Source organism: Mya arenaria, chromosome 13 (genome assembly GCF_026914265.1).
Source record: "Mya arenaria isolate MELC-2E11 chromosome 13, ASM2691426v1".
Taxonomy (NCBI): Eukaryota; Metazoa; Mollusca; class Bivalvia; order Myida; family Myidae; genus Mya; species Mya arenaria.
The window spans coordinates 58,748,875-58,770,657 of record NC_069134.1 but is presented as its reverse complement, the minus strand read 5'-3'; the positions used below and the strand labels follow the sequence as shown (position 1 = coordinate 58,770,657).

General features: G+C 36.5%; 1 protein-coding gene across 1 annotated transcript in view; it reads left to right on the top strand.

The window, feature by feature from the left end:
- The window catches only part of LOC128213310 (nuclear factor 1 A-type-like), a 111,439-nt gene that overhangs the window by 48,414 nt on the left and 41,242 nt on the right, over positions 1–21,783 (top strand). The window contains exons 3-4 of the mRNA XM_052918916.1: positions 13,674–13,829; positions 14,370–14,745. Of these exons, the coding sequence (XP_052774876.1) occupies positions 13,674–13,829; positions 14,370–14,745 (532 nt within the window). The remainder of the gene's footprint in view (positions 1–13,673; positions 13,830–14,369; positions 14,746–21,783) is intronic.

Here is a 21,783-nt window from a genome sequence, read left to right as displayed (position 1 = left end):
ACTGGGTCATTTTGAAACTACTGACACAGAAGAGAGGTACGACCCTCTTATGCTGAACGCTAGATACTACTACTACTAGGGCTACTGGTACCATTTTTAATGTCCTACTCAGTTGTGGATTGAATCTGCAACCTCAAACTCAAGAAGTGAATGTTAATTCTACCATAAGGTTAGCCTATCTTGACTATGTAATAATATGTTTACCTTAAAGTTATTTGAAATTTAGTCCTAGTCACCCAAGGTAAAATTCAAGAACTTAAAGCATGCTGTAAAATAGATAAGTATTTCAATATACTGTCAATCTAAGTGAAGATGAATGTTTGGGCGTTTACCCCAAGGGAAAACATGATTATTTTTAGTCTGAATTGGGGCATTTTTGCGTGGTTAATTTCAATATTCTCTGATATTGACATATAGAAGTAAAATTTTCAGGGCCTTTTTACCCTTCTTTGCCTAAGCCGAAGCCCTGCAACTTCCCAAAAGGCCAGACCCTGCTTTCCCACCAAAATAGCCTCTGAAATTCCCTTTTTATTTTTTTTATATAATGAGAAACTCACAATTCAGTAAATAATGTTTCTGGGTGATATATTTACTGCTTTATCGATATTTTACTCTCTTTGTAAAGCTAAATTGTCCAAATTGTTTGAAAAAGTATTTTTCCCTTAACTGAAAAAAACATGCTCCCCTCCCCCATAACTGGTAATATAGCCCTGATTTTAGAAAGGGGTGGCCGTGCCAGGTGCTGCCCAAGCCTAAATCTGCTAGTGCAACATCATTAACGGTTATAACACAACATTTTGTTTACACCAATGAGCTTTACTGGGTAACTAATTACAGCTGTTGTTCATAGCACATTCTAACACATCATTATTTCAGCTTGTCAAGATGAGTCTGTTCTCCGTTTGAAGGTAAAGACAGAAAAAAGGTCCCTATGGCCACTCAGGTGTGGCCTGCATGTTGCCGTAGCAACACGACTGTCTTGAGCCAGAGGTCATGCATTTATAATGCAGGTTTAACCGTTTTATGTGCAAGCTGCAGTTATGGCTGTCCATTAGTGTAACACCTTGGTCATACAATTTGAATGAATGAAAAATGATGGTTTGATATGCAAATTAACTGTTCTCATTGTAAGTTAATGTCAAACTAGTAATTATGCTTCTATCTTCGTTTTATATTTCTCTTCAGCCTGAAACCTGTTCAAATTTTGTATGTGAAAGGCTTTAATGCCAATGCACTTTGTATTTCTAAAATGTATGACAGTTTGGTATTCTAGTGCCCGGGCACTTGGGCGACTGTTTTTCAGATTTCGTATTGAGCTTGAAATCCGTATTACATTCTAAAAAGCTCATTGGAGTGCTAAATGTTATTTCGTATTTGATAAAATTGAAATACCAAGAAATAGGTCTGTTAGGATCAGAATCCTGGTGCGCTAGTATTTCGCACTCCACCCTCAAAAAGTTGAAATATTTTCTAGGAAGGGCCTTCTTCAACTAATGCCGACCAATCAAAACGTATCTTTAAATTAAGCTTACAAGAAAGATTCGTATACAAACTTTTTCAAGTGTTGAAGCTGACAGTTTGAAGCCGCCGTTGAAGGCAATGCAAAGTGACTGTATCTCATGCAAAATGGCATTGTGGTCGTTCTTTGTTTGAATGGTAGACAAACACATTTTGCTAAGTTTATTTCCACATATGAGTACTTGTATGCAACTTGTACCAGTTGTAGGAATATTTTCATACAAAAGACTGACAGGATAGAGAGGTAGTGAGGGTGGGGTACTGTTCAGGGGGTGGGGACGGGCAAGTGAGTTCTTCAAGAGATAGAATATGCCTCTGTACAGGTACATATCTTTTGACTATCACACCTGGCCACCATTTTACCTGGAAGTCTGCAGATTGCAGCCATCTCCAATCAGGCAATCTTCCACAGGAATGTGCAAATGTGTGCTCATCTTCGATTTATGTTGTTTGCGGGGAGTACATCACTGCTTTATATTATCCCAGAGTGTCGTTTGTAATGAAGATAATAACTATCGTAGATCAGTTAGGATAGTCATCCCACTAAAACGTAGATTGCATTATGATGTCAACGTTGTTATGCTTATAGGTATTATTTTGATTGTAGGATATGATGAAGATTTATACTTTATGGCAAATTATACAACATGCTCTCCTTCTCTTTACATACAGAATAGAAAAAAGCTGACATTCCTGTATACACTGCAACTCCTATTATTTTGGATTGGTTTCGGTCAGCGCCATACCCATTATAATCCGGTATTGTCTTCGTATGGCCCTGCCCATAGTGTTTTAAAAAGCTGCTGTACGTGTATTAAACAGAAATTAAAGGGACTGACGCTCTCTTTTTTGTAAAATGCCCTTTTTTTGTATGACGAAATAAAGTGTGGCAAATCATGAGGACTACTAAGAGTATTTAAATTTAGATATTGACGGCAGGAAACCTTCAACAAATTTGATAATTGTTCAAATATTTTTGAAGTCCATGCTTTTGAATAATGTTAGTATCGCTTTTCAACGAAAGACTTGAAGGTTGTATAATCACTCAGTTTATGTAAGAATCCTTGTGGGTGAGTGGTTCTGTTGAATAATTTTAGTATTGAAAGCAAAAGCCTAAATTGTAAAATTAATAAACATTATTCATTTGTTATTGCACAGGTAATATCCTAACCATTAATTAATAATTTCATTACATACTTATATATAACTATAAATTTGCATGAGTTTTCAATGTCGCCAAGGTAAACAATTCAATAAAATTATGTTGCTATGGTAAAACTCTGTAATGTTTAAAATGATTATTAGGCTCTATGCTTCTTAATTTTAAAAAGTGGTAAGTTCTAATACCTGTTTTGTTTGAAGGCATTACAGCCTTGTATTTTCAAGGGCTTGGACTGTATTTGCTTCGGAAAAGTGTTAGCGGAGTGAAAGAAAATAGAAGAGATCCCGGAAAACAGGCACATCAGTTTCATAAATCATTGTTTTATCATTATTTCACAATATATGTTGAAGGTTTTATGTGCCAGCTACTTCAAAGTGTTTCTGTTCTTATGAAAAACAGATATAAAGCTCTTCTGTTGAAAATGAGAGAAAACAAATGAATAATAATATCATAAAAATATTTTTTTCGAACAATATTATGAAATATAAAACGAAAAACAAAGAAAAAAAGTCATGTATTCATTAAATTGGTTTAATTTTGGTTGTATAATTACTTGATTACATGAGGGTTTAGCATCCTTTTTTATCTGAACCCTGCATCAAAGCATTTAAACACTCTTTATGTGACCAAATAATGCCAATTTACTCTGTTGTTTCTTGCCATGAACAACTCTCTTTGAGTCCCAAGTTCTTCCTCACATACCGCCCTCTTGAGTCCAAAGTACCTTTCATGAACCACCCTCTTGTGTCCCAAGTACTCCCTCATGTATCACCCTCTTGAGTCCCAAGTACTCCCTCATGTATCACCCTCTTGAGTCCCAAGTACTCCCTTATGTATCACCCTCTTGAGTTCCAAGTACTCCCTTGTGTATCACCCTCTTGAGTCTGAAGTACTCCCTCCTATACCACTCTCTTGAGTCCCAAGTACTCCCTTGTGTATCACCCTCTTAGTCCCAAGTACTCCCTCCCATACCACTCTCTTGAGTCCCAAGTACTCCCTTGTGTACCACCCTCTTGAGTCCCAGTACTCCCTCATGTATCACCCTCTTGAGTCTCAAGTACTCCCTCACATACCAATCTCTTGAGTCCCAAGAACTCCCTCCTATACCACTCTCTTGAGTCCCAAGTACTCCTTCGTGTATCACTCTCTTGAGTCCCAAGTACTCCCTCATGTATCACCCTCTTGAGCCCCAAGAACTCCCTCGTGTATCACCCTCTTGAACCCCAAGTATTCCCTCATGTATCACCCTCTTGAGTCCCAAGTACTCCCTCGTGTATCACCCTCTTGAGTACCAAGTACTCCCTCGTGTATTACCCTCTTGAGTCCCAAGTACTCCCTTGTGTATCACCCTCTTGAACCCCAAGTATTCCCTCGTGTATCACCCTCTTGAACCCCAAGTATTCCCTCGTGTATCACCCTCTTGAGTCCCAAGTACTCCCTCATGTATCACCCTCTTGAGTCCCAAGTACTCCCTCGTGTATCACCCTCTTGAGTCCCAAGTACTCCCTTGTGTATCACCCTCTTGAGTCCCAAGTACTCCCTCCCATACCACTCTCTTGAGTCCCAAGTACTCCCTTGTGTATCACCCTCTTGAGTCCCAAGTACTCCCTCCTATACCACTCTCTTGAGTCCCAAGTACTCCCTCATGTATCACCCTCTTGAGTCCCGAGTACTCCCTCATGTATCACCCTCTTGAGTCCCAAGTACTCCCTTGTGTATCACCCTCTTGAGTCCCAAGTACTCCCTCCCATACCACCATCTTGAGTCCCAAGTACTCCCTCATGTATCACCCTCTTGAGTCCCAAGTACTCCCTCCCAAACCACTCTCTTGAGTCCCAAGTACTCCCTTGTGTATCACCCTCTTGAGTCCCAAGTACTCCCTCCTATACCACTCTCTTGAGTCCCAAGTACTCCCTCATGTATCACCCTCTTGAGTCCCAGTACTCCCTCATGTATCACCCTCTTGAGTCCCAAGTACTCCCTCATGTATCACCCTCTTGAGTCCCAGTACTCCCTCATGTATCACCCTCTTGAGTCCCAAGTACTCCCTCGTGTATCACCCTCTTGAGTCCCAAGTACTCCCTCGTGTATCACCCTCTTGAGTCCCAAGTACTCCCTTGTGTATCACCCTCTTGAGTCCCAAGTACTCCCTCCCAAACCACTCTCTTGAGTCCCAAGTACTCCCTTGTGTATCACCCTCTTGAGTCCCAAGTACTCCCTCCTATACCACTCTCTTGAGTCCCAAGTACTCCCTCATGTATCACCCTCTTGAGTCCCAGTACTCCCTCATGTATCACCCTCTTGAGTCCCAAGTACTCCCTCATGTATCACCCTCTTGAGTCCCAAGTACTCCCTCGTGTATCACTCTCTTGAGTCCCAAGTACTCCCTTGTGTATCACCCTCTTGAGTCCCAAGTACTCCCTCGTGTATCACTCTCTTGAGTCCCAAGTACTCCCTTGTGTATCACCCTCTTGAGTCCCAAGTACTCCCTCCTATACCACTCTCTTGAGTCCCAAGTACTCCCTCATGTATCACCCTCTTGAGTCCCAGTACTCCCTCATGTATCACTCTCTTGAGTCCCAGTACTCCCTCATGTATCACCCTCTTGAGTCTCAAGTACTCCCTCACATACCAATCTCTTGAGTCCCAAGAACTCCCTCCTATACCACTCTCTTGAGTCCCAAGTACTCCCTCGCATACCACTTTCTTGAGTCCCAAGTACTCCCTCATGTAGCACCCTCTTGAGTCCCAGTACTCCCTCATGTATCACCCTCTTGAGTCCCAGTACTCCCTCATGTATCACCCTCTTGAGTCTCAAGTACTCCCTCACATACCAATCTCTTGAGTCCCAAGAACTCCCTCCTATACCACTCTCTTGAGTCCCAAGTACTCCTTCGTGTATCACTCTCTTGAGTCCCAAGTACTCCCTCATGTATCACCCTCTTGAGCCCCAAGAACTCCCTCGTGTATCACCCTCTTGAACCCCAAGTATTCCCTCATGTATCACCCTCTTGAGTCCCAAGTACTCCCTCGTGTATCACCCTCTTGAGTACCAAGTACTCCCTCGTGTATTACCCTCTTGAGTCCCAAGTACTCCCTTGTGTATCACCCTCTTGAACCCCAAGTATTCCCTCGTGTATCACCCTCTTGAACCCCAAGTATTCCCTCGTGTATCACCCTCTTGAGTCCCAAGTACTCCCTCATGTATCACCCTCTTGAGTCCCAAGTACTCCCTGGTGTATAACCCTCTTGAGTCCCAAGTACTCCCTTGTGTATCACCCTCTTGAGTCCCAAGTATTCCCTCGTGTATCACCCTCTTGAACCCCAAGTATTCCCTCGTGTATCACCCTCTTAAGTCCCAAGTACTCCCTCGTGTATCACCCTCTTGAGTCCCAAGTACTCCCTTGTGTATCACCCTCTTGAGTCCCAAGAACTCCCTCGTGTATCACCCTCTTGAACCCCAAGTATTCCCTCGTGTATCACCCTCTTGAGTCCCAAGTACTCCCTCATGTATCACCCTCTTGAGTCCCAAGTACTCCCTTGTGTATCACCCTCTTGAGTCCCAAGTACTCCCTCCCATACCACTCTCTTGAGTCCCAAGTACTCCCTTGTGTATCACCCTCTTGAGTGCCAAGTACTTCCTTTTGTATCACCGTCTTGACACCCTCTTGAGTCCCAAGTACTTCCTCGTGTATCACCCTCTTGAGTCCCAAGTACTCCCTCGCTTACCACCCTCTTGAGTCCCATGCAAGTACTCCATGAGAAAAAACACGCACATACAAAAAAGGGGTTACGGCCTTATGATATTAAACTTTAGAATAAATTGTTTTCTATGCAGTTTCTGCATTCTATATTAAATACCTTGACACTTAATTGTATCTGACCCCAAACTACTTTGTAATGTTTGCTGTGCATTCTTTATGCTTTGTAAAAATCCACAAATACCTTTATTTACTTGTTAGCATGCCTTTTGAAGCTCAGTATAAAATAAATATGAATTTACAAAACTCTTGTAGTTTTATATATACACATTGATAGACCTTATTTGTCTGTTTTATATATACATAAATAAAATGCTGATAAATACACTGAAATTTCCTTAGCTGCCCGATATTTATTTTCCAATAGAAGAAGTCAGAAGTTTTTATGTCTTTCTAGTTTTGTGTCTGGGGCTAATATTTATCATTTATGATATTTGGAGTAATTTGACAAGGTTTATATATATGCGCTTCAAAAGGTCTCTCATTTGTTTCTTAGCTTTAACATGGAGATCAAATATAATGGTATATTGAATAGGAGCACGATAGAACAATATATCGGGATTACCATGATTAGGCTACTGTTCATATTCAATTACCTACTCTACACTGAATAGTATATGTACATAGCCATTTAAATGTCTCGTTGTGTACTTTAGGTAGGACTTTAAAGATCAAGATTGTGCGATCAAATTTCAAGGGCTTACGATATGTGCTTTATTGTGCTTGATTGATAAAAATTACGGTGATTGAGCTTAACTTTTTTCGACGTTTCGTTGTAATGTTTCTTCGTTTTTAAGAACAACCGGCTTTATATAAGTGACCTTGTATATAAAGTTTTAATGGATTTTGTATGAGTAATAAATGTTAAAGAGCTGAGAGGGTAGTTTATACTCGGTTGCAATTCATTTAACTGTCAAGAGTGTTATATATATTCCGTGTAATACCTGAAAAAAATAGTTCATGAACGTAATATAATGGGATACAGTCAGGCCTACATGTGAAATATTCATAGAAAAATTACAGTAAAGATACAATGGACATAGTTTGCCTTTTTCTTCATAAGATTTTGTTTATATATCAGTCTGACCTAGTCACTTGACTTATACCAAAATGTGGTGAAAGATTAAGGAAAGGTAGGAACAGATTCAGAAACAGATTCAGAAACAGAAGAATTTGGAAATATAGAAGCAGAAGCTTTTGGAAATAGGAGGAATACTTGGATTTATAGAATTGTTCAGCCTGATTTTATGACTGAATGCTTAATTAGCAAAGCTGTTTAGTACGGAAGATGCAGCTTTGTGTAGCAATAAAAATGTTACCGTGGAGATCTTACTGTGAAATCAGAAGTTGTGGTAATTGATAATTATAACTTTGCACTTACACATTTTATTGTTTTCAGAGTAAGTTTTAAAATTAGAAAATGTAATTACAAACAGTTTTCAACGTAAATACAACGTAAATACAAACGTGAAAGACTTATTAAAGCAGGGATTGCTTATACATTCCTTGGAAGTGTAATTATTTCATATGATAGTATCATATTGATGCAGTAAATGAAATGCACAACTGCTTGATGGAATTCACATCTTAATTATTCAAGTTAATCAAAGATGATCGGATATTAGCCAGGTTTTAAAATGTGGCGGGCAACCAGTTGGTGGTGATTCGGAATACACTTTATGCCCTACCTATGTGGAGCAACAACCTTATGTATGGCGATTATGCCAACATGGTAATACCTAATTTTATAATACTATTTTATTTCTTTGTCTTAAAATGTGAATATAGATATGAATACCTTTGTCATTATAAGACTTATGTGAGATTTTGTGTGAGTCTGCAAAAAACTAAATTGGTGTGTGAGCTTATGGAACCAGGAACAATAGGCTTGACTGATAGTTCAAAACTAATAGCTATTAAACTCAAATTTTCTTGTATTTTGTAGACAACTAGTAAAGAGTACTTCGTTTAAGACTAGTAAAGTAGTTACTCAAATTCTATAATTCTAAACAACTGGAGTGGGTTATTTTAATTTGTAGAGGAATCATAAAATGGAAATCCCTTAATCTGTTTAAATTTATAAGTAGTAAAGCAAAAATAGGCCGTAAAATATCAGAAAAAGCAAAATAAGAATTAATATTTGTCCATGAGTGCATTTTTAAATTTCCCCTTAATAAGGTCAAGTTTCATTGCCGAACAATAAATACGGTTTGAAAAGGATTAAATTAATTCTACGATTGACCTCAATCATGAACAGAAAACTGTTTAATCTTTTTGACCAACTATATTTGCAGATACACATTATAAAATATTAATCTATTGAGCTTTTTGCTGTTGAAAAAGAGAAATGAGGAAGATTACATTGTTCTAAATTGGCCAATTCAAATCCACCATAAAACATTTTATGTTTTTATTGATTCGACAAAATTATCCGATCCATAGAGAAATCTGCAAATGTTTGCACTTTTTTAATGTAAATATAAATCTGATTCTTTTGTATTTGTAATGTTTAATTTTTAATCTTCTTTTATTTATATATTCCATTTAAAAGAAGAAAAATCTTTGAAGTTTTATGCATAAGCAATCATACCTTTTGTGCACTAATACATTGCTTTTATATATTTTATATTTTCCGCTCAGACCTCAGCTGCTGAATGTCCTAGCATAATGGCATGTTGATCTATTTATTCCATTATAGAGTCGAGAAAACATAGCATTTTATTTCTTGGGCTGTTATATAAATTGAATCGTTTGAGCTTAAATGCGTTAAAAAATTCATTGAATCATCGGTTGTATTAAATTGAAACAATCAAGATGGCTGCAGCTGTTGCTTATATCTCATTTTGTGAGTTTTTTGGTATTTGGTTCCAGGCTTTGGTTATTTTATAAAACTGCTAAATCATGTGTAATCTTTCTTGGGTTTTATTAAGGAATGAATGTTGAAAAAGTATTGTGGTTCCTTCCATATGAAAACATTTGGTCAGTGCATGATTATCTGTTTGTAAAGTTTATAATTATTTATACTCTTTCTTTTGCAAAATTTCTCTTAAACTGACGATAATCCAACTACAAGCCTGAAAATTAGGCTTCCAAGATATTTTAACACGGTATAAATTAAAATGTATGAACAGTGGAAGCATCAATGATGTCACTTGATTCATTGAGATAAAACATCATGTGACTGTTAAATAACAAGGGTCATTTTTATTGTATCAGAGATATTCGCAGGTATTCCGAAGATCCTTGTTTCATTGGAATATTAGTTCAAATAAAAGTATATGCATTAATTCTTGGTTGAAAGAATATGTATTGCCACTTGTATTGCCAATGGCGCCGACTATTCATCATGTATTATTTATATCTGCTATGGTATCGTGCACGTATTATATTAAAACTCGGCAACCTCTTGTGTACTTTAATGATCAGAAAGTGCAATTTTCAACAGGAACGAATGTTAATATTTCATAGTAATATAGTTATGTAAATATTTCATAGTTAACAGTTAAGCATTCATGAATTCAGCCTTTATATCTTTTAATTCTGTCCGGTTCATTGACCATTGGATGCTGGCATTTCTTGACCAAAAAAAGCCTTTGACGGTTTAATCAATTAAAGTTTAATTATGATATTTCAAAAGCATATGCTTTGTTATTTATGCAATTAATTAAAACATAATTTCTAGCTTTAAAAAAACAGCCTGTTGACAATTAGTTCATAATAATATGTAGTATAAAAATAAAGAAAAAGTTTCAAGTCAAAGTGACATTATAGTAACAATGTTATTTAAACAAAATGTCGTAAGAATATATTACAGTTGCAATAAAGCACTGAATTGCTCATGGAATGTTTCTGAAATGCATCTTAATGTTGTATGGAGGACCGAAACAGATGATAGTAATTTGGGGAAAGTGTAGATAGGAATCCCCCAAGTATTATAGACAATGCTGTTACCAATTGAGCCTTGATCACTGATAAGCCTTCAGAACCTTTATGCATGTACAGTACCTATATACATGGTAGGTATGTTGTAGTTTTGTGGTTTGGTTTCCATGATATGTGTCAGCTTACACAGGTATATAGCAGGGTACATATATTGGTAGGTCTTTGACATTTGTCAGCCATTTTGATTATATTAGGTGATGATTTATAATGACAGCTAGACCACCATGGAAGTTATTTTGGGCACCCAAAATGGCAAACTGGTTTGAAGATTGGACATAATGTTGCTCAGGATCAAAATGCTTTGTTATCATTCAACAGTTATTGTTGTAATGAGAATTATAGTTCATTTCTTAGTTTTTCAGTTTGTGACTGTCCCCCCCCCTTCTCTTGGGCCACCCACTCCCCTCTTTAAAAAAATAAAAGTAAAAGAAAAAAAATCTGTCACCTCAATCAATTCTCTGGCTTAATATTACAGGACCCCCATTAATATTTGCAACCAGCATTCCTGGGATCCCAAAAATAATCTTTTATTTGGTATGAACAGTTTGAAACCTCTTAAAATAACTAGAGATCACCAATTTGTCAACCATGAGGGTCCAAGGACTCCCAGCTGAAAATTCCTCCTCACAGGGGATGTGTTTGTGTTGAAGTCGGGGGGGGGGGATAGAATTCAGCAGGGGCATAACATGATGAAGCACTTGAAACTCCAACAAGTGTTGTTTACGGAATTCAAGATGTGCTCAGACAGTTGGTGATGGAATAAGGATGATCTTATCTCTAGTGTTTGTAAGATCAAATTAATGATGGCATCTTGTTTTAGCATTGTAAGTGAAGGTAGGTGCAGCACATGTTGGCTAAATGTTCTAGCAGCGGAATGGCATTTCTTAATGCCTTGCAGACCTTCTGCCTTCGTGCTGTTTAGTCTAGGATTTAAAAAAGCAGGTCATTTCCTACATGTTTGATCAGAATGATTGAACGGTTTGATTGGAAAAAATAAACAGCTTTAAGGCCACAACTGATCAATTGTTTGCTTTGCCTTACCTGACTGCATGGTGCACAAAAATACCAAAAACCCAATTTTTATTTCAATTCCCTCAGATGATCATCATTTTTTTGCTCTTTTTTATTATGGAATTTAGGGCTTAAAAAGTAAATTAATGAAGCCCTACCCTTCAAAATGTGGGTCTGCTACGCCCCAATATATATTTTGTAAACTGTGGCCTTTTGTCTTTCATTTGATTTTTAAATGGAGAAGTAGGAGTTTAGATATTTTGTTTCGTTGAAATATTTAGAAACAATGGATATCTTCGAACTTCACTTTAAGATTTTACATAATGATGAACTAAAGTAGGTTAAATGCCCTTGACAATGATCACTTAAGTGGATGAAGAAATAATGACGAGAATTCAAGATCTTTATTAATAATTTATCAATGATAAAAACTGAAAGGGAAATTTTAAAAATGGTGAATCATTTTAAGTACTTTGTCTGCGCTTTGTTATTTGAAAGGTTTTTAACTTCCATGTCTTCCACATGGTTGATAAATTATTTGTCTGATTTAGGTAATTACAATGTTTTCTTGTCTCAGTTAGCTGTTAACCTGCTTGTTATGTATATCCAGAAAACATACACATTTATCATCCAGCATAGCGGGGTGCAGTTTTTTACATTCTTGGTGGGTAGGGCAGTGTTTTTGAGACAGATACCATTTTTAATGGACGGGTAATTACTTTATTTGAAATATTTAGCTGGTGGTTAGTAGGTTCGTAATTATTTGACCCAGGATAATTCAACTTTGTTAAAAGGTGATGTAAGGTCATTGTCAATTTCAATTTTTAATGGGAAGGCTAAGAAATTTGAAGTACTCTAGTTCATGTGTATCGTAAGGCTAGGGTAAAGTTTAATATGTTAGTTTCTTTGCTAATTATATATTTTACAATGATTGTGAATAAAGTTATGAAAACTTATACTAAGTCACTCTCATTGGCACGATGTTGCACGAGTGTGGTCATGTTTTGTTGGGGAAACTGGAGAACCTGGAGAAAACCCACTTGTCTTGCTTGGCGACCACTCACCAAACTCACATGCACCCAGGCCGGGAATCGAACTCTGGTTGCCTTTGTGAGAAGCAAGTGCGCTAACCACTGCACTAACCAGACAACTGTTGAATTAGTTGAAGCTCAGAACTACAAATATTCTGTTTTTTCCACCGCTATTTCTACAGTACAAAAACAAAATTGTACTGTTTAATAGACGAAGGTTATGAATCAGAAGTAATAGACTCATTGATCTTTAACATGAATTTCGATGGTCTACATATAACTTTTTATTTGTACCAGCATGAGAAAACCCTGAGTTATGTGAATTCCGGATCTGTTGAAATTCTTGCTGACACTCAATATTGAGAAAAATCTTTTGTATGGATCAAATTTCGAAATTATACATATTTGATCTCTTAAACCTCACTGACGTAAATTTGAAATTGAGTAAGCGAATCATATCCATCTAAATACAAAGACAGATTTATATTCATTTACACAATAGAGCATGAGACTTGCTATTTAAGAGTTTTAAGTGAAATATTAAAAAGAGGACATGTTCTTGTAGGAGTTTTTTTCCAAATAATTTCAATGAATATAAAATTATGTAATCTTAGCAAACTGTTTTCGAAGTTGGTAAAACAGGAAATGGAAGTGGAATTAAAAGTTACAACACTATATATATATTATCATTCATGTATAGCAACTCAAAATGGCAAAAGGAGCATATTGTACCATATACCATAACATATATCCTTACAGTCTGAATTGTAGTCCAAGCTTTTCAAATTTAAGTCTCCTATGTTAATTATTATAATGCTCCTTGGGGGAGTTGAGGACAAACCAGTGGCAAAACTGAACAGTCTCCAGGCTGATATTTTAGCAATGTTCGTATGCAAAACTATTTGAAGTATCACTTTTTTCAAATTTATTTTATGGAAACCAATACGTTATCATTTCATAACTGTTTATAGCAATTTCAAGTTTCAAATTCAGCCATATTGTTTTCATTCATTGTCAAGGGGAGTAACCCATGCTAAAAGTCATACATTGTAGCATCAAAAGGCTATTAAAAGAGACACTGTAAAACCAAAAGTATATAATTAAGTATTTACCGTTTCAGACAGGGTTTTCTTACAATGTATAATTCATACCATGTAAGTTATTGTCATTGGAGCAATGATTTCAATTTTATACAACTTTTGACCTGATTTTACATCGTTATATAAAAAAAATGTTTGTTTATTTCAGGATGAATTTCATCCATTTATTGAGGCCCTGCTGCCGCATGTGAAAGCGTTCTCATACACGTGGTTCAACCTGCAGGCGGCCAAGCGGAAACACTTCAAGAAACATGAGAAACGCATGTCAATGGAGGAGGAGAGAAGGGTCAAGGAGGAATTACAAGTAACTATGGAAACCGCTTTCTATTTTTCATCAAATGTCAAATGTTTTTTATTTTTAAATCATGACTAGACAAGAGAAGGGTCAAGGAGAATTGCAGGCACCCATGGAAACAAGTTTAAAGTTTTTTATGTAAAAAATATGTTTTTCATTAATCAAAATTTATTGATTTTAGAGATGCTGTATGCATGTATCATATGTTAATAAATAATTTGTTTTATACTATCACCATGTCCGTGAGAGAGTCAAAGAAGTAATCAGTCTTGTTTTTATGCCCTGGTTTAATTCTGTATATTTTGAGTGATGACTTGTCTTTCTATGAATAGAGGAATAATCCTGTGTTTATTTTTATAACAGGAGAGTTTGGAAGACAAGATGATTTCAAAGGACTGTCTTTCCAACAAATTTAGCCCATTTCCCACCTTAAAAAAGTACACACAAAAAATGCAAATATTGAAAATAAGCGCATTGAGTTGGTCTTTGTTATTTGTATGATTTTTATCAAATTGCCAACATATCAAAAAAGTTCTTTCTCTATTTCAGAATGAGAAACCAGAAATAAAACAAAAATGGGCCTCAAGATTGTTAGCGAAGCTTCGGAAGGACATCACACAAGAATGCCGAGAGGATTTTGTTTTAAGTATATCGGGAAAAAGACCGCCGTTATGTGTGCTAAGTAACCCCGACCAGAAGGGGAAAATGCGGCGAATCGACTGTTTAAGACAGGCTGACAAAGTTTGGAGACTGGATTTAGTTATGGTGATATTATTTAAAGCAATTCCTCTAGAAAGTACGGACGGTGAGAGACTAGAAAAGTCTCCAGACTGTATACACCCAAACTTGTGCGTGAACCCACACCATATATCGGTCTCCGTTCGAGAACTGGATCTCTATCTTGCCAACTTTATACACAGTTATGGTAGGTACAACTTTATACACAGTTATGGTAGGTACAACTTTATACACAGTTATGGTAGGTACAACTTTATACACAGTTATGGTAGGTACAACTTTATACACAGTTATGGTAGGTACAACTTTATACACAGTTATGGTAGGTACAACTTTATACACAGTTATGGTAGGTACAACTTTATACACAGTTATGGTAGGTACAACTTTATACACAGTTATGGTAGGTACAACTTTATACACAGTTATGGTAGGTACAACTTTATACACAGTTATGGTAGGTACAACTTTATATACAGGTCCCTCACTTATTAGGACTGATCAGATCATAAATACACTGCTCAGAGGCTGATCAGATCACAAATCAATGGTTAAGAGATTGATGAGATCACAAATCCACTGCTTAGAGGCTGATCAGATCACAAATCCATTGCTCAAAGGCTGATGAGATCACAAATCCATTGTTAAGAGATTGATGAGATCACAAATCCACTGCTTAGAGGCATGATCAGATCACAAATCCATTGCTCAAAGGCTGATGAGATCACAAATCCATTTTTTTTAAGATTAAGAGACTGATCAGGTCCCATATCATCTGTTCAGAGATTTGATCTCAAATCCCCATCTTCACATTCACCTTCAAAATTGCCTCACTTGTGTTCATGTTTTATGAAATGATTTTCACTTTTATTCACATTGACCTCAAGATGTAACTTTATAATCTATGACCTTACTGACACTATATCTTTGTTCCAAATAATGATATTGCTGATGATTCTGCATTTTATCCTATATACATTGCAACTGAAACAAATTTGACTATGTTTGCATGCCTATTATGGTCTTTTAAATTATTAAAATCTTTGTCATTGAATGTCAATAATCTAAAGTCTGTATTAATATCACAAATGGCAGCAAGTTGATTTTTTTCGATTCCTCAACTTTTGTGTTCTTTTTTACCTATTAAAGATCAATTCATGCTAATATGTAGCAAAAGAATGAAAAAACGACAGTGAGATAATTTCAATTTATGACAATCATCAAATAAGATCTCCATTAAAACAGACCTGCTTACATGTAGTTTTAACTTTAGTTTAGGAGTAGAATCTGAGTGTTTTGATTGGACAGTAAAAATAACTGGCCAATAGACTGAATAGAATCACTGAGGCATATCTAAGGATGAGAACAATATTTTGAATACTGGGCCAGGATGTGTATAACTCCAACATGGCAGAACTGTTTTTTTATGATCAGAGAAAAAAAAGCATCACACCTATGAAAATGGCTTTTTCGCTGTACTTTGAAGAGAGGAATTATCATCCCCCATATTGTACTCTCAAAAATAATGAAGTTACATCTTGTTTTATCAACTCTGTGAAAGCCGCAACAGATAAAACAATAAGGAAAGCTAGTTGTGGTTAATGGGCTCAGCCGTGAACAGTAGCAGCTTTGATACATAAATTTGTAACACACATTTTTCGAGAGGAAATTGAAATGTTTGCTTCGTTTAATAAAACAGAGTCTTTAATAATAAATCATGTGCGTTTAACTTTCAAGAAAAAAGAGTGCAGATGTAAAGCGTTAATGAAATTATTCAAAATAATTTAGATTGATTGTTTCTATAAATAGTGATAGAACTTGGTAGTAAACTCTGATTATGGAGATATTACAAATAAGTTTAGAAAACATGTTTTTAGGGTTAATAAGCCAGGTTTTAAAAAGGGCAGGGTGCTGCAGAAAAGGGACAGGGTGCTAAGGTTTAAAAGGGAACATTTGGGGCTGTGATAAACTGAACTTTAAAATTGGGCTAAAAATGTTAGAAATGTTTTATTGAAGTAGTTTCAGATTTCTAATGCCAGATATATTAAGTTTGTATGTATTTAATTTAAAGCATATACATATAATATTTATTATACAAAATTTGATTATCTTAAGCATTCAATTCTAAGATGGCAGAATTTGGGTGCATACACTGAGCTCAAAATGTGGAAGCATGGCTCTAACACATCAATGAATTGAATTTTCTAGACAGACCACATATTTTTGCAGCCTAAATCATCTCTTGTTTCAACCCTATGGGTCTTAATCATCTTACCATATTTAAGCTAATAGACGCCCTGCCAGGCCTGTGCCTTGAGCACTAAATATTGAACAAATTTTCAATAAAATTGGTGGTGTGTAACCTAAGGGTAGCGCTCTAGGCCATTCGGAACACCTCGGCCATTTTCCATCAAAAACAACCTCAGATGTATGCCAAAACATCAGTAGAAAATATTCGTTAAATTTTCCTTATTACATAAATAATTATGATTCCGATGAGTAAGGTCATTATGTTTAACTGCTAATTTGAAATTATTTCTTGATCTACCTGCAGCAAATTGGTAAAATATAAAGACATTGTAAACCGTTTGTATACATCCGAAGTTGTTTCCGATGAAAATGGTGAGGTGTTCCAAATGGCAATAGGCTATAATCCAAAATGGCTGACCATTAGATAGTGTTTTTTTTATGTTATGAATCAGGATAAGCTGTATTTAGCGGCTAAAATTTCACACGGCATGGCTATCAGGCTATGGGCAACCATAAGGACAGATATGGTACATTTTCCAGCTTCTTGGGATAAAGTTGAAGCCAGGTGGGAGATGTTTTGATTTGTGGTTATACCTCTTAAGCTAACAGCATTTTCCAATTAGCCTTTCAGTCGATTACCACTGGCCTAATTAGACGTTCAAAACTCTGGACTGACTACCTTCTTGTTAGAGAATTATCTTCCTCAAAATTTATGAGCTATATTTTTGGCCTACATATGTTTATATTTTTGAAAATCTGGGTTATTAGTGAATTCATAATGGTAAGAACTGTAATCAAAGTTTGACTTGATTGATTTGAAATGTGCTAGGTTGAACTGAATTTGTTAATTTTCGCCATTTAAAATTTGATCATCTTCAGCTAATTTCTTAACTATTTTTAGCTTAATCTTTTTTTATTTTTGTTTAAATGTCTATAGGTAATATCTTACGCACAACTTTGTTGTCAAGCTGAAACTTGGTCATATTTCATAAATCGTTCAAGATGCCCACATGAAACTTATAATAATAGTACTTACACATTTGCATAATTTTTTCAATGCAATTGTTGAATTTTTTGACATGCCAATTATATATTCCATACTGAAATCCTTGATTTTGACCTGAACTCCTTTGATATACATTTGTAAATTGGCAAGTCTTGCAGAATCCCGTGCAAAAAAACAGTAAGTGACTCGAAATCCTTACATTTCTAAATTGGGTAGTCCAGCAGGCTCCTTTGCAAAACTAGAAAAGTGGGTATAGTCCAGCAGTCTCCTATGCAAATACAGTTAATGCTGTTTGGTTTGGTATAGATTTTTTTTTTGAGGAACATTGACCTCTTGACATTAAACAAATGTAGCAATAAATGCCATTCATGAATATGTCCATAGGTTTGTTGAAAACAAGTTCAACATAATATGAATCATGTTAGTATTTTTCCCCATTTTGCCAAAACAACACTTTTTTTCCCTTAATTATCAAAGGGCCTGACGCCACCATTCGGTAACAACAGTGGTCGAAATTAACACAAGCCCGCAAGCCCAGTGCTCTGGTAAAAAGCCTTCTGGGCTTGCTCAAATTGTGAATTTTATATGGCAGGGCTTGTTCAAAAATTTGATTATAAACAATAGTATAAGAATTCGGGCTTGCTCATCCAAAGGTCTAATTTCGAAGACTGTATACAAGTGGAAAAACACACTGGTATTATTTAAAACCATAAAGCATCATTCCAGCCTTCCTTCATGTCACTGATTGACAGACCAAAGACCATTCCATGTTTGAGAACTATCAGGTCAGGCCCGCTACAAGACTTACAAGTCTGAGTATCCATCAAATTTGCCGAAAACTTTACAAGCAAGCTGAATGATTTACTTGTAGCTAACCAAGCTGGAATGCTGTTGAACATACGTTCTTATGATCTGTTCGCTTATTTCTTTTGTTTTCCCAACTTTCCACTTGGATCCATAATGAATGGGTCCTTCGAGGTTTCAGTTCTTCGGTGTTGTCTATGCTTAATAGGTAATAGAAAAGTTTGGGTAACATTTTTTTTTTATGAATAACAAATGTTTCACTATTCCTTCTCTGTATTCCTCAGTTATTAAGAATTAGCATTCATCTTAAGTCTGGTTTTAACTAGGCAGATTACGAATAGTGCTATCTTAAGTCTGGTTGTAGTTATGAATTTGGCTATCTTAGTCTGGTTGTAGCCAGGCAGTTTAAGAATGGTGCTATCTTAGTCTGACTGTAGCTAGGCAGTGTAAGTATTGTTTAGGAATGGTGCTATCTTAGTCTGACTATAGCTAGGAAGTGTAAGAATTGTTTAGGAGGCAGTTTAAGAATGGTGCTATCTTAGTCTGACTATAGCTAGGCAGTGTAAGTATTGTTTAGGAATGGTGCTATCTTAGTCTGACTGTAGCTAGGCAGTGTAAGTATTGTTTAGGAATGGTGCTATCTTAGTCTGACTATAGCTATGAAGTGTAAGTATTGTTTAGGAGGCAGTTTAAGAATGGTGCTATCTTAGTCTGACTATAGCTAGGAAGTGTAAGTATTGTTTAGGAGGCAGTTTTAGAATGGTGCTATCTTAGTCTGACTATAGATAGGAAGTATAAGTATTGTTTAGGAGGCAGTTTAAGAATGGTGCTATCTTAGTCTGACTATAGATAGGAAGTGTAAGTATTGTTTAGGAATGGTGCTATCTTAGTCTGACTATAGATAGGAAGTGTAAGTATTGTTTAGGAATGGTGCTATCTTAGTCTGGCTATAGCTAGGAAGTGTAAGTATTGTTTAGGAATGGTGCTATCTTAGTCTGACTGTAGCTAGGCAGTGTAAGTATTGTTTAGGAATGGTGCTATCTTAGTCTGACTATAGCTAGGCAGTGTAAGAATTGTTTAGGAGGCAGTTTAGGAATGGTGCTATCTTAGTCTGACTATAGCTAGGCAGTGTAAGTATTGTTTAGGAATGGTGCTATCTTAGTATGACTATAGCTAGGCAGTGTAAGAATTGTTTAGGAGGCAGTTTAGGAATGGTGCTATCTTAGTCTGACTATAGCTAGGCAGTGTAAGTATTGTTTAGGAATGGTGCTATCTTAGTCTGACTATAGCTAGGAAGTGTAAGTATTGTTTAGGAATGGTGCTATCTTAGTCTGACTATAGCTAGGAAGTGTAAGTATTGTTTAGGAGGCAGTTTAAGAATGGTGCTATCTTAGTCTGGTTGTAGCTAGGAAGTGTAAGAATTGTTTAGGAATGGTGCTATCTTAGTCTGACTACAACTAGGCAGTGTAAGAATTGTTTAGGAATGGTGCTATCTTAGTCTGACTATAGCTAGGCAGTGTAAGTATTGTTTAGGAGGCAGTTTAAGAATGGTGCTATCTTAGTCTGACTATAGCTAGGAAGTGTAAGTATTGTTTAGGAATGGTGCTATCTTAGTCTGACTATAGCTAGGAAGTGTAAGAATTGTTTAGGAGGCAGTTTAAGAATGGTGCTATCTTAGTCTGACTATAGCTAGGCAGTGTAAGTATTGTTTAGGAATGGTGCTATCTTAGTATGACTATAGCTAGGCAGTGTAAGTATTGTTTAGGAATGGTGCTATCTTAGTCTGACTATAGCTAGGCAGTGTAAGTATTGTTTAGAAATGGTGCTATCTTAGTCTGACTGTAGCTAGGCAGTGTAAGTATTGTTTAGGAATGGTGCTATCTTAGTCTGACTATAGCTAGGAAGTGTAAGTATTGTTTAGGAGGCAGTTTAAGAATGGTGCTATCTTAGTCTGACTATAGCTAGGAAGTGTAAGTATTGTTTAGGAGGCAGTTTAAGAATGGTGCTATCTTAGTCTGACTATAGCTAGGAAGTGTAAGTATTGTTTAGGAATGGTGCTATCTTAGTCTGACTATAGCTAGGAAGTGTAAGAATTGTTTAGGAGGCAGTTTAGGAATGGTGCTATCTTAGTCTGGTTGTAGCTAGGCAGTGTAAGTATGGTGCTATCTTAGTCTGGTTGTAGCTAGGCAGTGTAAGTATGGTGCTATCTTAGTCTGGTTGTAGCCAGGCAGTGTAAGTATGGTGCTATCTTAGTCTGGTTGTAGCTAGGCAGTGTAAGTATGGTGCTATCTTAGTCTGGTTGTAGCTAGGCAGTGTAAGTATGGTGCTATCTTAGTCTGGTTGTAGCCAGGCAGCGTAAGTATGGTGCTATCTTAGTCTGGTTGTAGCCAGGCAGTGTAAGTATGGTGCTATCTTAGTCTGGTTGTAGCCAGGCAGCGTAAGTATGGTGCTATCTTAGTCTGGTTGTAGCCAGGCAGTGTAAGTATGGTGCTATCTTAGTCTGGTTGTAGCCAGGCAGTGTAAGTATGGTGCTATCTTAGTCTGGTTGTAGCCAGGCAGTGTAAGTTAAAGTATGGTGCTATCTTAAGTCTGATTGATACAGCTAGGCAGTTTCATTCTCTTTCAAATATTTCCAATATGATAATTATTGACCATTTGATTTGATCATTGATTATGAAATGTGTTCGATTATTCAACACTAGTTATAAGTCTCAAAGGCCTCAAAGAGTAATTGCTACCCTATAAGTAGGAATTCAAGAATATAGATGAATCGAGCGATATTAAAACTCCAAACTTCTTTAGCTGTGTCACTATCTGGATAGGCGGCACCAAAACGCGGAAAAGCTTTCAAAATGACCACAAGGGAGTCTGGCCAAGAAGTTGAGGCTATCTTGAAAATATTTTACTTATATATTATTTACCCTCAAATGTTTATGGACGTCTTAAGTCTCCTTAAAGCTGCATATACGGGTTCATAAAAGTAATGAATTGTCAACATTTGCATATAAGAACGTCCCACATGGATTTCGTTATGTTGTCTCTAAGTACTGGATAATATATGATTGTCAGATAATCAAGCCCTGGGATCGGAAATGCGTACAAAACAACAAATTGGGTAGCTATTGTGCTTTATACAGATAATATACGTGGGATGGGGGGATGATA